Source organism: Salvelinus fontinalis, chromosome 18 (genome assembly GCF_029448725.1).
Source record: "Salvelinus fontinalis isolate EN_2023a chromosome 18, ASM2944872v1, whole genome shotgun sequence".
In the NCBI taxonomy this organism is placed as follows: Eukaryota; Metazoa; Chordata; class Actinopteri; order Salmoniformes; family Salmonidae; genus Salvelinus; species Salvelinus fontinalis.
The window spans coordinates 43909471-43925212 of NC_074682.1; the positions used below are offsets into that span (position 1 = coordinate 43909471).

Sequence of the window (15742 nt, forward strand, 5' to 3'; positions counted from 1 at the left end):
TTTCGTGCAGGATTAAGCTTGTGGGGGTTTTGCGCTCATTTATCGTTGATATTTCTTGTTCTCGTATTTACGCACGTGTAGTTTATTTTCGGAACTGAGTTTGTTCCTCCTTGTGTTTGGCACGAGTTTCGGTTTTTGTTTTCACTGATCTGCTCTATGAACTGTGAGACCTTATATAGAGGGATCTGTGCCATTTTTTGTATTGGTGGACTATATCTACATTAAACACGCTTCTCAGTATCCCTGCTCTCCTGCGCCTGACTCCTACACCTCTCACTGAGAAGCACCTTATCACAGAATCCCGCACCCGAAAATTTGGAGTCAGCAGGAGCAGACACACTCCCAGGGTCCGTGGAGGAGCGAGTTCAACACCACATGGCAGTGTTACACCAGCTGGGGACCGCCATGGATCAGGTGATGGCGACGATGGAGAGATGGGAGAGAGGTGGCCTTCCCACACCTGTATCAGCCACACCCCAATCAGTACCACTACCCTCTCCTTCATTGCCTGAGCACAGTGGGATTCGACTCGTCCTCCCGAAGGAGTACGATGGGACGGCGGCAGGGTGCCAGGGGTTCTTACTCCAGATGGACCTATACCTGGCGACCGTTCGTCCGGCTCCTTCGGGAGGTGAGAGCGTGAACGCCCTCGTCTCCTGCCTCTCAGGTAAAGCCCTGGAGTGGGCCAACGCGGTATGGAACGATCCTGACTCGGCGAGGGACCACTACCCAGAGTTCACCCGCCGCTTTCGGGCCGTGTTCGATCACCCACCTGAGGGTCGAGCGGCGGGTGAACGGCTGGTCCATCTGAGGCAGGAGAAGAGGAGTGCTCAGGACTTTGCTCTTGAGTTCCGGACCTTGGCCGCTGGCGCGGGATGGAACGACAGGGCCTTGATCGATCACTATAGGTGTAGTTTGCGTGAGGACGTACGAAGGGAGCTGGCCTGTAGAGACACCACCCTCTCCTTGGACCAGTTGATCGACATGTCCATTCGGTTGGACAACTTGCTGGCGACCCGCGGACGTCCAGATCGGGCTCTGTCAGTTCCATTCCCCAGCTCCACCACTCCAACACCCATGGAGCTAGGTGGTGCTGCAGCGAGTGCGACCGGAGGAGGGGGCCTTTCCTGTGCCAACTGTGGTCGCAGAGGGCACACTGCTGACCGGTGCTGGGGGGGGGGGTCCTCCAGGGAGTCGAGACGCCAGGCCGAGCACTGCTCGGACCCCTCGGGTGAGTCGGCACCAGGCTCATCCAGAGCCCCCTGTTGGTCACATGTATGTATGGATTGTTTTTCCTGAATTTTCCCCTCTTTCCCGGCATAAGGCGCTAGTAGATTCAGGCGCGGCGGGGAATTTTATTGACCGCGGTTTAGCGCACAGGTTAGGGATCCCCCTTGTTCAGCTTGACAAACCCTTCCCAGTGCACGCCTTAGATAGCCGACCATTAGGGTCAGGGCTAGTCAGGGAGGCCACGGCTCCACTCGGCATGGTCACGCAGGAGGGGCATGAGGAGAGAATTAGTCTCTTCCTCATTGATTCTCCTGCGTTTCCGGTGGTGCTGGGGATCCCCTGGTTGGCCCGTCACAACCCCAGGATTTCGTGGCAACAGAGGGCTCTACAGGGGTGGTCGGAGGAGTGCTCCGGCAGGTGTGTAGGAGTTTCCATCGGTGCTACAACGTTGGAGAGTCCAGACCAAGTCTCCACCGTGCGCATTCCCTCAGAATATGTCGATTTGGCTATCGCCTTCTGTAAAAAGAAGGCGACCCAATTACCACCTCATCGACGAGGGGATTGTGCGATAAATCTCCTGGTAGGCGCTGCACTTCCCAGGAGTCACGTGTATCCCCTGTCCCAGGAGGAAACGGTGGCTATGGAGACATACATATCTGAATCTCTGGGGCAGGGGTACATTCGGCCCTCCATCTCACCTGCCTCCTCGAGTTTCTTTTTTGTGAAGAAGAAGGAGGGAGGTCTGCGTCCGTGCATTGACTATAGAGGTCTAAATTCCATCACGGTGGGGTATAGTTACCCGCTACCTCTCATTGCCACGGCGATTGAGTCATTTCACGGAGCACGGTTTTTCACAAAACTGGATCTCAGGAGTGCATATAACTTGGTGCGTATCCGGAAGGGAGATGAGTGGAAGACAGCGTTTAGTACCACATCCGGCCATTATGAGTACCTCGTCATGCCGTACGGGTTGAAGAATGCTCCAGCAGTCTTCCAATCTTTTGTAGACGAGATTCTCAGGGACCTGCACGGTCAGGGTGTGGTGGTTTACACCGATGACATTCTGGTCTATTCCGCTACACGCGCCGCGCATGTGTCCCTGGTGCGCAAGGTACTTGGGCGACTGTTGGAGCATGACCTGTACGTCAAGGCTGAGAAATGCTTGTTCTTCCAACAGGCCGTCTCCTTCCTTGGGTATCGCATTTCCACATCAGGGTTGGTGATGGAGTGTGACCGCATTGCAGCCGTGCGTAATTGGCCGACTCCAACCACGGTAAAGGAGGTGCAGCGGTTCTTAGGGTTTGCCAACTACTACCGGAGGTTTATCCGGGGTTTTGGGCAGGTGGCTGCTCCCATTACGTCACTGCTGAAGGGGGGGCCGGCGAGTCTGGGGTGGTCGGCTGAGGCGGACAGGGCTTTTGGTCGCCTGAAGGATCTTTTTACCTCGGCTCCCGTGCTGGCGCATCCGGACCCCTCTTTGGCATTCATAGTGGAGGTGGACGCATCCGAGGCTGGGGTTGGAGCCGTGCTCTCCCAGTGCTCGGGTACGCCACCGAAGCTCCGCCCCTGTGCTTTCTTTTCTCGGAAGCTCAGCCCGGCGGAGCGAAACTATGACGTGGGGGATCGGGAGTTGCTGGCTGTTGTCAGAGCTCTGAAGGTGTGGAGACATTGGCTTGATGGGGCCCAACACCCTTTTCTCATCTGGACTGACCACCGTAATCTAGAGTACATTCGGGCAGCGAGGAGACTGAACCCTCGTCAGGCAAGGTGGGCCATGTTTTTCACCCGATTTAGGTTTACCATCTCCTATAGACCAGGCTCCCAGAACACTAAGGCAGACGCACTGTCCCGACTATATGATACGGAGGAGCGGGCCATCGATCCTGCGCCCATCCTCCCGGCTTCTTGTCTAGTGGCACCTGTGAGGTGGGAGGTGGATGCAGACATTGAGCGAGCATCGCGTGTTGAGCCTACTCCATCACAGTGTCCAGCGGGACGGGTGTACGTTCCGCTGGAGGTTAGAGACAGGCTACTTTGGTGGGCTCACACGTCCCCCTTCTCTGGTCACCCGGGGATTGGTAGGACGGTGCGATGTCTTAGTGGGAAGTACTGGTGGTCCACTTTAGCCAAGGACGTGAGGGTTTATGTGTCCTCCTGCTCAGTGTGCGCTCAGTGCAAGGCTCCTAGGCACCTGCCCAGAGGGAAGTTACAACCCATTCCCGTTCCACAGCGGCCTTGGTCACACCTGTCGGTTGACTTCTTGACCGATCTGCCACCATCACAGGGCAAAACCACGATCCTGGTCGTTGTGGATGGGTTTTCTAAGTCCTGTCGTCTCCTCCCTTTGCCCGGTCTCCCTACAGCCCTACAGACGGCGGAGGCCCTGTTTACTCACGTCTTCCGGCACTACGGGGTGCCTGAGGATATTGTTTCTGATCGGGGTCCCCAGTTCACGTCCAGGGTGTGGAAAGCGTTCATGGAACGTTTGGGGGTCTCGTTCAGCCTTACCTCTGGGTTTCACCCCGAGAGTAATGGGCAGGTGGAAAGAGTGAACCAGGAGGTGGGTAGGTTTCTGCGGTCGTATTGCCAGGACCGGCCAGGGGAGTGGGCGAAGTGCATCCCGTGGGCAGAGATGGCCCAGAATTCACTCCGCCACTCCTCTACGAACCTGTCGCCCTTCCAATGTGTGTTGGGTTATCAGCCGGTCCTGGTACCATGGCATCAGAGCCAGACCGAGGCTCCTGTGGTGGACGATTGGGTGAGACGCTCAAGGGAAACCTGGGAGGCCGCCACGGGTACCTTAAACGGGCCGAAGGGCGACAGAAGGCCAGTGCCGACCGCCACCGCAGCGAGGCCCCGGTATACACACCGGGGGACCGGGTCTGGCTCTCGACCCGAAACCTGCCCCTCCACCTGCCCTGCCGGAAGCTGGGTCCGCGGTTTGTGGGGCCATTCAAAGTCCTGAGGAGAATAAACGAGGTGTGTTATAGGTTACAGCTCCCCCCTTATTACCGTATTAACCCCTCGTTTCATGTGTCTCTCCTCAGGCCGGTGGTGGCTGGTCCGCTTCAAGAAGATGAGGTGCGGGAGATCCCTCCGCCCCCCCTGGACATCGGGGGGGCGCCGGCGTATGCAGTTCGATCCATACTGGACTCGAGGCGTCGGGTGGGGGGTCTTCAGTACCTCGTGGACTGGGAGGGGTACGGTCCGGAGGAGAGATGCTGGGTGCCGGTGGAGGACGTACTGGATCCACCTATGCTTAGGGAGTTTCACCGCCTCCATCCGGATCGCCCTGCGCCTCGTCCTCCGGGTCGCCCCCGAGGTCGGCGTCGTCGCGCTGCGGGAGCCGCGCGTCAGGAGGGGGGTACTGTCACGACTTCTACCGAAGATAACCCCTCTCCCGATTCGGGCGGCGCTCGGCGTCGCCGGTTTACTAGCCGCCACCGATCCCTTTTTCCTTTTCTGTTTTTTTTTGTCTGTGTTCATTTTCACACCTGGTTTCAATTGCGTTTATTTCTGTGTGTATATAGGGTACTTGTTTCCTGCCTTATTTCGCGCGGGATTAAGCTTGTGGGGGTTTTGCGCTCATTTATCGTTGATATTTCTTGTTCTCGTATTTACGCACGTGTTGTTTATTTTCGGAACTGAGTTTGTTCCTCCGTGCGTTTGGCACGAGTTTTGGTTTTTGTTTTCACTGATCTGCTCTATGAACTGTGAGACCTTATATAGAGGGATCTGTGCCATTTTTTGTATTGGTGGACTATATCTACATTAAACACGCTTCTCAGTATCCCTGCTCTCCTGCGCCTGACTCTTACACCTCTCACCGAGACGCACCTTATCACAAATATAATATATATTTCGATTTTCTAGAACACTTTTTTGGTTACTACATGATTCCATATGTGTTATTTCATAGTTTTGATGTCTTCACTATTATTTTACATGGTAGAAGTGCATTTGGAAAGTATTCAGACTTTTTCAACATTTTGTTACGTTGCAGATTTATTCTAAAATTGATTAAATTGTCTGCCCCCCATCAATCTACACACAGTAACCCATAATGACAAACTAAAAACAGGTTTCTAGAAATATCACATTTACATAAGTATTCAGACCCTTTACTCAGTACTTTGTTAAAGCACCTTTGGCAGTGTTTACAGCTTTTGTCTTCTTGGGTATGACGCTACAAGCTTGGCACACCTGTATTTGGGGAGTTTCTCTCATTCTTCTCTGTAGAGCCTCTCAAGCTCTGTCAGGTTGGATGGGGAGCATCGCTGCACAGCTATTTTCAGGTCTCTCCAGAGATGTTCGATCGGGTTCAAGTCCAGGCTCTGGCTGGGCCACCCAAGGACATTCATAGACTTGTCCCGAAGCCACTGCTGCGTTGTCTTGGCTGTGTGCTTAGGGTCGTTGTCCTATTGGAAGGTGAACCCTCAACCCAGTCTGAGGTCCTGAGCGCTCTGGTGCAGGTTTCTCTGTACTTTGCTCCGTTCATCTTTCCCTCAATCATCTTTCCCTCAATCCTGGAGGTTTCCTCCAGACGTGACACTTGGCATTCAGGCCAAAGAGTTCAATCATGGTTTCATCAGACCAGAGTTTCACATGGTCTGACAGTTCTTTAGGTGCCTTTTGGCAAACTCCAAGCGGGCTGTCATGTATCTTTTAATGAGGAGTTGCTTCCGTCTGGCTACTCTACCATAAAGACCTGATTGGTGGAGTGCTGCAGAGATGGTGTCCTTCTGGAAGGTTCTCCCATCACCACAGAGGAACTCTGGAGTTTGTCAGAGTGACCATCGGGTTCTTGGTCACCTCCCTGACTGAGGACCTTCTCCCCTGATTGCTCAGTTTGGCCTGCCGGCCATCTCTAGGAAGGGTCTTGGTGGTTCCAAACTTCTTCCATTTAAGAATGATGGAGGCCACTGTGTTCTTGGGGACCTTCAATGCTGCAGAAATGTTTTGCTTCCCTTCCCCAGATCTGTGTCTCAACACAATCCTGTTTCGTAGCTCTATGGTCAATTCATATAACCTAATGGCTTGGTTTTTGCTCTGACATTCACTGTCAACTGTGGGACCTTATATAAAAGGTGTGTGCCTTTCCAAATCATGTCCAATCAATCGAATTTACAACAGGTGGACTCCAATCAAGTTGTAGAAACATCACAAAGATGATCAATGGAAACAGGATGCAACTTGAGAGCTTTTTGAGAGTTGAGAGATCAAGTTCCTTGGTGTCCACATCACCAACAAACTATCATGGTCCAAATGCACCAAGACAGTCGTAAAGAGGGCACAACAATGCCTATTCCCCTCAGGAGATTGAAAAGATCTGGCATGGGTCCTCACATACTCAAAAAGTTATTCAGCTGCTCCATCGAGAGCCTCCTGACTGGTTGTATCACCTCCGGGTATGGCAACTGCTCGGCCTCCGACCGCAAGGCACTACAGAGGGCAGTACGTACGGCCCAGTACATCATTGGGGCCAAGCTTCCTGCCATCCAGGACCTCTATACCAGGCGGTGTCAGAGGAAGGCCCAAAAAATTGTCAAGGACTCCAGGAGCCATAGAAATAGACTGTTCTCTCTGCTACTCTCTGTACTGCTACTCTCTGTTACTCTCTGTTTATTATCCATGCATAGTCACTTTACCTCTACCTACATATACATATTACCTCAATTACCTCGACTAAGTAAGCATTTCACTGTAAGGTCTACCTGTTGTATTCTGCGCATGTGACAAATAACATTTGATTTGATTTGATATTACCTCAATTTCGAGTCTTACAGCAAAGGGTCTGAATACTTAAGTAAATATGGTATTTCTGTTGTTTTTTTATATAAATTTGCAAACAATTTGAAAAACCTGTTTTCGCTTCATCATTATGGGGTACTGTGTGTAGATAGATGAGGAAAACATGTATCTAATCAATTTTAGAATATAGCTGTAACTTAACAAAATGTGGAAAAAGTCAAGGTGTCTGAATACTGTATGCTTCAGTAAGGTTGGCTTCTTAGCGTTCATAGCAATGGTTATCAACTGTACCGCAGAAATGGAATGTATATCACAGAAAATAGACAGCTGCAGAGAAGTATTTGGTTCAAGAGCAGATAGTGTCAATGTAGTGGAATGGGGTAGTGGGTTTTTAATGAGTGTAGGGTTAGTTAGAATTAGTTTTTATTTTTTTCCTTTTTTTTCCTTTTCCCATATTGTGTCACGAAGTATAATGGATTTATATTATAGTCCGGTTGGGGGCGGTAATGAAACATATTGGATGCCAACCACCCTTAAACCTCATCAAAGACGAAGAGGAAGCATTTCCCTCTCAGTGTGTTTGAGCACGCACACGCTTCCTGTAGAAACAAGCGAACTCATTCTACGATCTAGAGCGGGTGGTAGGCAAATAGTATTCTCTTTCTTGACTGCGAATCCAACATTATTTTCCATTATAGTTGTATGAATCATACATAATGTTGTGTAAAAGTATCGTAGCGTGTAACGTTACCCCTGAAATGTAGTTTGCTAGCTCTAACTTTTTGAACCAATGCCGGTGGTGTTAATGTAGCTACTGCTGTACACATATTTCCTACCTATCTGCAAGTTCCCACACACGAGCTAACGCTACATTTTGTGTTTTAATTGCATGTTCCCAATCGCGTCTCTAAAACAAAGTGTTTTTGTTTACAGATCTAAAACCTTTAAGATGTTTTTGACGAGATCGGAGTACGACAGGTAAGTTAATACACGGAATTGCATTGTCACGACATCGGGCTAGCTAACTAGCCGCTAACAATTAACGTAGCTAACTTCCATACGTACCATCGCACAGTACAATTTTATTTAGCTCGCCATCTAGTTAGCTAGCTAGTGCTTGCTAGGTGGTTTGTGCACTTATGTCTGGTAAACATCTGCGTATTAATCATTCCTTAATGGTATACTATAATATGTCACTGAAATTGCCGTGATAGTTTGCTGTATAACGCTAGCTAGCTAACGTTAGTTTCTTTCACTTTCACTTAGCTAAAGTTAGTTAGCTACAGTAGCTAATTGCAAAATGGTCGTGTTCCAGACTGGTGTATTTTTTTGCTGAGAAATAAGTTTACGTTACCCCGTTACCTTAGCTCATCTAGAAAGCTCTTCTAACCTTTACAGGACTGACGGAATAGCTATTGGAACTTCAGGGCACTAAATCTATCATTTTTTTTCAGAGGAGTAAACACCTTTTCTCCAGAGGGACGACTGTTCCAAGTGGAATATGCTATTGAGGCGATTAAGGTATTTTCAAAACCTCAAATTCAATATCACAAGAATACACCATTACACTTCACCTTTAATAATAGCTTCCTCAGGAAAGACATTGTTCATTGTCACGGAAAATAGGCAACCTTGTGTGTCATCTCTGTATATAGAGTTCAAAAGGTACTCTCGCTCAAAGCATGTAAAAGAATAACCCAAGGAGCCTGGGATGTCAAAAAATATTATACTTAATTGAATAATACTAAGGGTGACAGAGCAAGGTGCTAAACAAAAATGCCATGTTTTGGCCATATTTATTTATTTATCCTTTATTTAACTAGGCAAGTCAGTAAAGAACAAATTCTTATTTACAATGACGGCCTAGGAACAGTGGGTTAACTGCCTTGTTCAGGGGCAGAACGACAGATTTATACCGTGTCAGCTCGGGGATTCAATCTAGCAACCTTTCGGTTACTTGCCCAACGCTCCAACCACTAGGCTACCTGCCACCCCAATTATGCCTTAATTGGTGCTGTAAAATAAAGTAGACACACTTAGGTACACAACTGCTGTGCGTAACAAGTGCATCCATCTTAAATACTAGTGAATGGTAAGTCAAGGTATATTAGCATAGAATATGTAGTAGAGAAATATAAAAAAACGGACAATTCAAATGTCACATTATGGAAGTAAGACAACAGTCTAGGCTACATAACAATACAGTACTGAAGTATAAAGCTCAGAGGGTGGGACTGGGGACAGCTGGTCATCTTTGTATATGACATTTCTATCAACAAGAGTCTGAACACCTGTTGTCTCTCAGCTGGGCTCCACAGCCATTGGCATCCAGACGTCTGAGGGGGTGTGTCTGGCCGTGGAGAAGAGGATAACCTCTCCTCTAATGGAGCCAAGCAGCATCGAGAAGATTGTGGAGATCGACACCCACATCGGTAAGCAGCCAGAGAAGGGACTAGGCAGGGGCAGACACTGTCAAACACACAGACGTGAACACTTATCGGAGCTCAGGTTGTTTGTATAACGAATGACCTGACTGGTCTATGGAGAAAACAAGTGTTCTCAATCATTCTGGGAAAATGAAAGGTAACTGGATGAAGCAGTCACAAAAATATGTTGAGCCTATAGAAATTATTCTATCAGAGATTATTTTTAAGATAAGTACCACTGTGTAAAAGAGGCCTTCTATAGGCCATGTTTCAGAGATTAGTATTCAAGGTTTGAAAATGTGTTTTGAGCGTCCGTCTCTTCTCCTCAAAGGTTGTGCTATGAGTGGCTTGATAGCTGATGCCAAGACTCTTATCGACAAAGCAAGAGTGGAGACACAGGTAAGTGTTGAGTTGGCTGAATTCAAGTACAGGTGCATTTTCAAACTGAACATTACTACACTATCGAGGTAAAAATGAACACATGGCTGATGTTTGCACTTATGAGATGCACACTACATTGTGAACTACTTGTAAAGCAGTTTTGTACAACATAAAGTAAAGCATTTTAGATCCTCAACTACTTGATATGTAAAGCCTTTTAGTTTCTTTCCTTTTTAACCCTGCTTTGTTTGTCCCCTTCCAGAACCACTGGTTCACCTACAACGAGACCATGACAGTGGAGAGTGTGACCCAGGCCGTGTCTAACCTGGCCCTGCAGTTTGGAGAGGAGGATGCAGACCCTGGAGCCATGGTTAGTGATCACAGAACAATGAGACAAAACCTTGAAGATCAACTCACTTGCGTATTGCTCACCTTTTCATTAATTCAGTGATGTATTAATTCATAGAAACTGTTCGAGGTTGAAAGCACTTTTTCAGCTAGTTGTCACTTATTTCTCCCACAGCTGTGAGGCGTCACACTCTACTCATTCACTGTGGTTCTCTCCTCAGAGCCGACCCTTCGGTGTAGCGCTTCTCTTTGGTGGACTGGATGAGAAAGGGCCCCAGCTGTACGTTAATCTATTCAACATACATGTAACACTTTGTTTTAGTGTGATATAATTGGTTTGGGCAAAATCTCTCATACCTCACTTCTAATCCAGGACTTGTGCTGAGTTTTCATGAGAGAACCAAACCTTCAGTCTTCATCAGATGGTAAATGTCTCTTGAATTTCTACACCCCCTGATTTTTCAACTTTTTGTGTGTGTGTAGGTACCACATGGACCCATCAGGCACCTTTGTCCAGTGTGATGCCCGGGCTATCGGCTCTGCCTCTGAGGGAGCCCAGAGCTCTCTGCAGGAGGTCTACCACAAGGTATCACCATCCCTCTCTCAGGCATCATCTCCCTCTCCTCTGTTGCTATCATTATCATCACCCGCCAACCTTCTCCTTCATTACTTCCTCCGTCACCTCCCCCCCCAACCTTCTCCTTCATTACTCCCCCCCAACCTTCTCCTTCATTACTTTCTCCGCCACCCCCCCCAACCTGTCCTTCTTTACTTCCTCCGTCACCCCCCCCAACTTGTCCTTCTTTACTTCCTCCGTCACCCCCCCCCAACCTTGTCCTTCTTTACTTCCTCCGTCACCCCCCCCCAACCTTGTCCTTCTTTACTTCCTCCGTCACCCCCCCAACCTTGTTCTTCATTACTTCCTCCGTCACCCCCCAACCTTGTTCTTCATTACTTCCTCCGTCACCACCCCCCCCCCAACCTTGTTCTTCATTACTTCCTCCGTCACACACCCCCCCCCAACCTTCTCCTTCATTACTTCCTCCGTCACACAACCCCCCCAACCTTCTCCTTCATTACTTCCTCCGTCACACACCCCCCCCCAACCTTCTCCTTCATTACTTCCTCCGTCACACACCCCCCCCCAACCTTGTCCTTCATTACTTCCTCCGTCACCCCCCCCCCCCCAACCTTGTACTTCATTACTTCCTCCGTCACCCCCCCCCCAACCTTGTCCTTCATTACTTCCTCCGTCACCCCCCCCAACCTTGTCCTTCATTACTCCCCCCCAACCTTGTCCTTCATTACTTCCTCCGTCACCCCCCCAACCTTGTCCTTCATTACTCCCCCCCCAACCTTGTCCTTCTTTACTTCCCCCCCAACCTTCTCCTTCATTACTTTCTCCGCCGTCACCCCCCCCCAACCTTGACCTTCATTACTTCCTCCGCCGTCACCCCCCCCCAACCTTGTCCTTCATTACTTCCTCCGCCGTCACCCCCCCAACCTTGTCCTTCATTACTTCCTCCGCCGTCACCCCCCCAACCTTGTCCTTCATTACTTCCTCCGCCGTCACCCCCCCCAACCTTCTCCTTCATTACTTCCTCCGCCGTCACCCCCCCAACCTTCTCCTTCATTACTTCCTCCGTCACACACCCCCCCCAACCTTGTTCTTCATTACTTCCTCCGTCACCCCCCCCCCCCAACCTTGTTCTTCATTACTTCCTCCGCCACCCCCCCCCAACCTTGTTCTTCATTACTTCCTCCGTCACCACCCCCCCCCCAACCTTGTTCTTCATTACTTCCTCCGTCACCACCCCCCCCCAACCTTGTTCTTCATTACTTCCTCCGTCACCACCCCCCCCCAACCTTGTTCTTCATTACTTCCTCCGTCACACACCCCCCCCAACCTTCTCCTTCATTACTTCCTCCGTCACACAACCCCCCCAACCTTCTCCTTCATTACTTCCTCCGTCACACACCCCCCCCCAACCTTCTCCTTCATTACTTCCTCCGTCACACACCCCCCCAACCTTCTCCTTCATTACTTCCTCCGTCACACACCCCCCCCCAACCTTCTCCTTCATTACTTCCTCCGTCACCACCCCCCCCAACCTTCTCCTTCATTACTTCCTCCGTCACACCCCCCCCCCCAACCTTCTCCTTCATTACTTCCTCCGTCACACACCCCCCCCAACCTTCTCCTTCATTACTTCCTCCGTCACACACCCCCCCAACCTTCTCCTTCATTACTTCCTCCGTCACACACCCCCCCCAACCTTCTCCTTCATTACTTCCTCCGTCACACACCCCCCCCCCAACCTTCTCCTTCATTACTTCCTCTGTCACACCCCCCCAACCTTCTCCTTCATTACTTCCTCCGCCACACCCCCCCCAACCTCTCCTTCATTACTTCCTCCGCCACACCCCCCCCAACCTTCTCCTTCATTACTTCCTCCGCCACACCCCCCCCCAACCTTCTCCTTCATTACTTCCTCCGCCACACCCCCCCCCAACCTTGTCCTTCATTACTTCCTCCGCCACACCCCCCCCCAACCTTGTCCTTCATTACTTCCTCCGCCACACCCCCCCAACCTTGTCCTTCATTACTTCCTCCGCCACCCCCCCCCCAACTTTGTTCTTCATTACTTCCTCCGTCACCCACCCCCAACCTTGTCCTTCATTACTTCCTCCGTCACCCCCCCAACCTTGTCCTTCATTACTTCCTCCGTCACCCCCCCCAACCTTGTCCTTCATTACTCCCCCCCCAACCTTGTCCTTCATTACTCCCCCCCCAACCTTGTCCTTCATTACTTCCTCCGTCACCCCCCCCCAACCTTGACCTTCATTACTTCCTCCGCCGTCACCCCCCCCCCAACCTTGTCCTTCATTACTTCCTCCGCCGTCACCCCCCCCCCCAACCTTGACCTTCATTACTTCCTCCGCCGTCACCCCCCCCCAACCTTGTCCTTCATTACTTCCTCCGCCGTCACCCCCCCCCCCAACCTTGTCCTTCATTACTTCCTCCGCCGTCACCCCCCCAACCTTCTCCTTCATTACTTCCTCCGCCGTCACCCCCCCAACCTTCTCCTTCATTACTTCCTCCGTCACACACCCCCCCAACCTTGTTCTTCATTACTTCCTCCGTCACCACCCCCCCCCCCAACCTTGTTCTTCATTACTTCCTCCGTCACCACCCCCCCCCAACCTTGTTCTTCATTACTTCCTCCGTCACCACCCCCCCCCCAACCTTGTTCTTCATTACTTCCTCCGTCACCACCCCCCCCCCCAACCTTGTTCTTCATTACTTCCTCCGTCACCACCCCCCCCCAACCTTGTTCTTCATTACTTCCTCCGTCACCACCCCCCCCCCCCCAACCTTGTTCTTCATTACTTCCTCCGTCACCACCCCCCCCCCAACCTTGTTCTTCATTACTTCCTCCGTCACACAACCCCCCCCAACCTTCTCCTTCATTACTTCCTCCGTCACACAACCCCCCCCAACCTTCTCCTTCATTACTTCCTCCGTCACACAACCCCCCCCAACCTTCTCCTTCATTACTTCCTCCGTCACACACCCCCCCCCCCCCCCAACCTTGTTCTTCATTACTTCCTCCGTCACCACCCCCCCCAACCTTCTCCTTCATTACTTCCCCCGTCACACCCCCCCCCCCCCCCAACCTTCTCCTTCATTACTTCCTCCGTCACACCCCCCCCCCCAACCTCTCCTTCATTACTTCCTCCGTCACACACCCCCCCCAACCTTCTCCTTCATTACTTCCTCCGTCACACACCCCCCCCCCCCAACCTTCTCCTTCATTACTTCCTCCGTCACACACCCCCCCCCCCCCAACCTTCTCCTTCATTACTTCCTCCGTCACACACACCCCCCCCCAACCTTCTCCTTCATTACTTCCTCTGTCACACCCCCCCAACCTTCTCCTTCATTACTTCCTCTGTCACACCCCCCCAACCTTCTCCTTCATTACTTCCTCCGTCACACCCCCCCCCAACCTCTCCTTCATTACTTCCTCCGCCACACCCCCCCCCAACCTTCTCCTTCATTACTTCCTCCGCCACCCCCCCCCAACCTTGTTCTTCATTACTTCCTCCGTCACCCCCCCCCCCCCAACCTTGTTCTTCATTACTTCCTCCGTCACCCCCCCCCCCCAACCTTGTTCTTCATTACTTCCTCCGTCACCCCCCCCCCCAACCTTGTCCTTCATTACTTCCTCCGTCACCCCCCCAACCTTGTCCTTCATTACTTCCTCCGCCACCCCCCCAACCTTCTCCTTCATTACTTCCTCCGTCGCCACCCCCAACTCCACCAGATTGTCAGTCGGTTTCATTCTCCATCCTATCACAGGGGTGACGACCTTATTTTATTTATTAACCAAGACCTCTGTTTTCTTTCTGGGTGGCCTCCAGTCCATGACGTTAAAAGAGGCCATCAAGTCATCCCTCACCATCCTAAAGCAGGTGATGGAGGAGAAGCTGAATGCCACCAACATTGAGGTGAGCTCTAATCCTTCAGTCTCAACCACTGATCCTACTTCTAGTCGAGACATCTATTGTAGATGTGGAAGTTGTTGGATCTAAGCAATATGGTGTAAGCCCCACTAAGCCTACCAGACGTCTGGTCATATTGTAGACGCAATTGTCATATTGTATTGTTTACCATAAATTCAGGTCTGCTGAGCCTTAGTCCTAGAGGGGCTAATATTCCTGTTTTACTGGTGTACCAGCTATCGTTAGGGTGATGGGCAGCAATGAACCAAAACATATCACTCATCACATGTTTGTTTGTGTGCTGACCTTCTCTCACCCCTTCAGCTGGCTACAATAGAGCCAGGCAAGACCTTCCACATGTATTCCAAAGAAGAGCTGGAGGATGTTATCAAGGACATCTAGAGCAGAGTGGTGCTCTGTGGGCCTAGTCAGCACAGAGGTAATCCACCTGGGCTCTGAGGATCACCACACATCTACAACTACATTTCCCATCAGCACTCTCGCTAGTTTCATTGGTTCCTTGTGTGGGAGGCAACTCTTTGTAATGTGTTATATTTTTTTTTCTTATTTTGGTTCTGGAAATGGGGGGGGGGGCAGGGAGCCTAGTGGTTAAGAACGTTGGGCCAGTAACTGGAAGGTCGCTGGTTAGAATCCCCCGAGCAGACTAGGTGAAACATCAGTTGATGTGCACTTGAGCAAGGCACTTAACCCTAATTGCTCCCATAAATGGCTCTCAAAGCATTTGCTACATGACTAAAATGATTTCTACAGTGCTGTACAGGCATCGGTCAGATCAGTGCTTAGAGCTCTGACATTAAAAAAGGGGGGTACTTTTTGTTATGGATCAATGCCTAAATAAAACTGATGTATTCTAAAAGGTGTGGTTTGTGTCATTTCCTCCATGGTGTGTGTACTTCTGACGGTTTCATTACCAAAATCATACAGGAGGGTGAGGTTGACAACCTTCATCTGGTTTTGTCCGCCAGGTAGCGTAATAGCAAATAACTTTGCTCCTACTGGGAAGAATAAGGAATGAATGGACGCATCTACAATCCAATGAAAAGGCATTTCAATTAAGTCTCAACCAATCGGACTGATAG

The 15742-nt window shown here is 50.5% G+C and overlaps 1 protein-coding gene across 1 annotated transcript; it reads left to right on the forward strand.

Annotated features, from left to right (window-relative positions):
- Positions 1 to 7519: 7519 nt before the first annotated feature.
- Positions 7520 to 15519, forward strand: psma5 (proteasome 20S subunit alpha 5). The gene is made up of 10 exons (XM_055869575.1): positions 7520 to 7622; positions 7915 to 7959; positions 8436 to 8502; positions 9287 to 9413; positions 9739 to 9806; positions 10051 to 10158; positions 10358 to 10416; positions 10620 to 10722; positions 14562 to 14648; positions 14967 to 15519. Exons 2-10 carry the CDS (start codon positions 7931 to 7933, stop codon positions 15042 to 15044), a joined length of 726 nt encoding a protein of 241 aa, XP_055725550.1. The 5' UTR covers positions 7520 to 7622; positions 7915 to 7930; the 3' UTR covers positions 15045 to 15519.
- Positions 15520 to 15742: the final 223 nt, after the last annotated feature.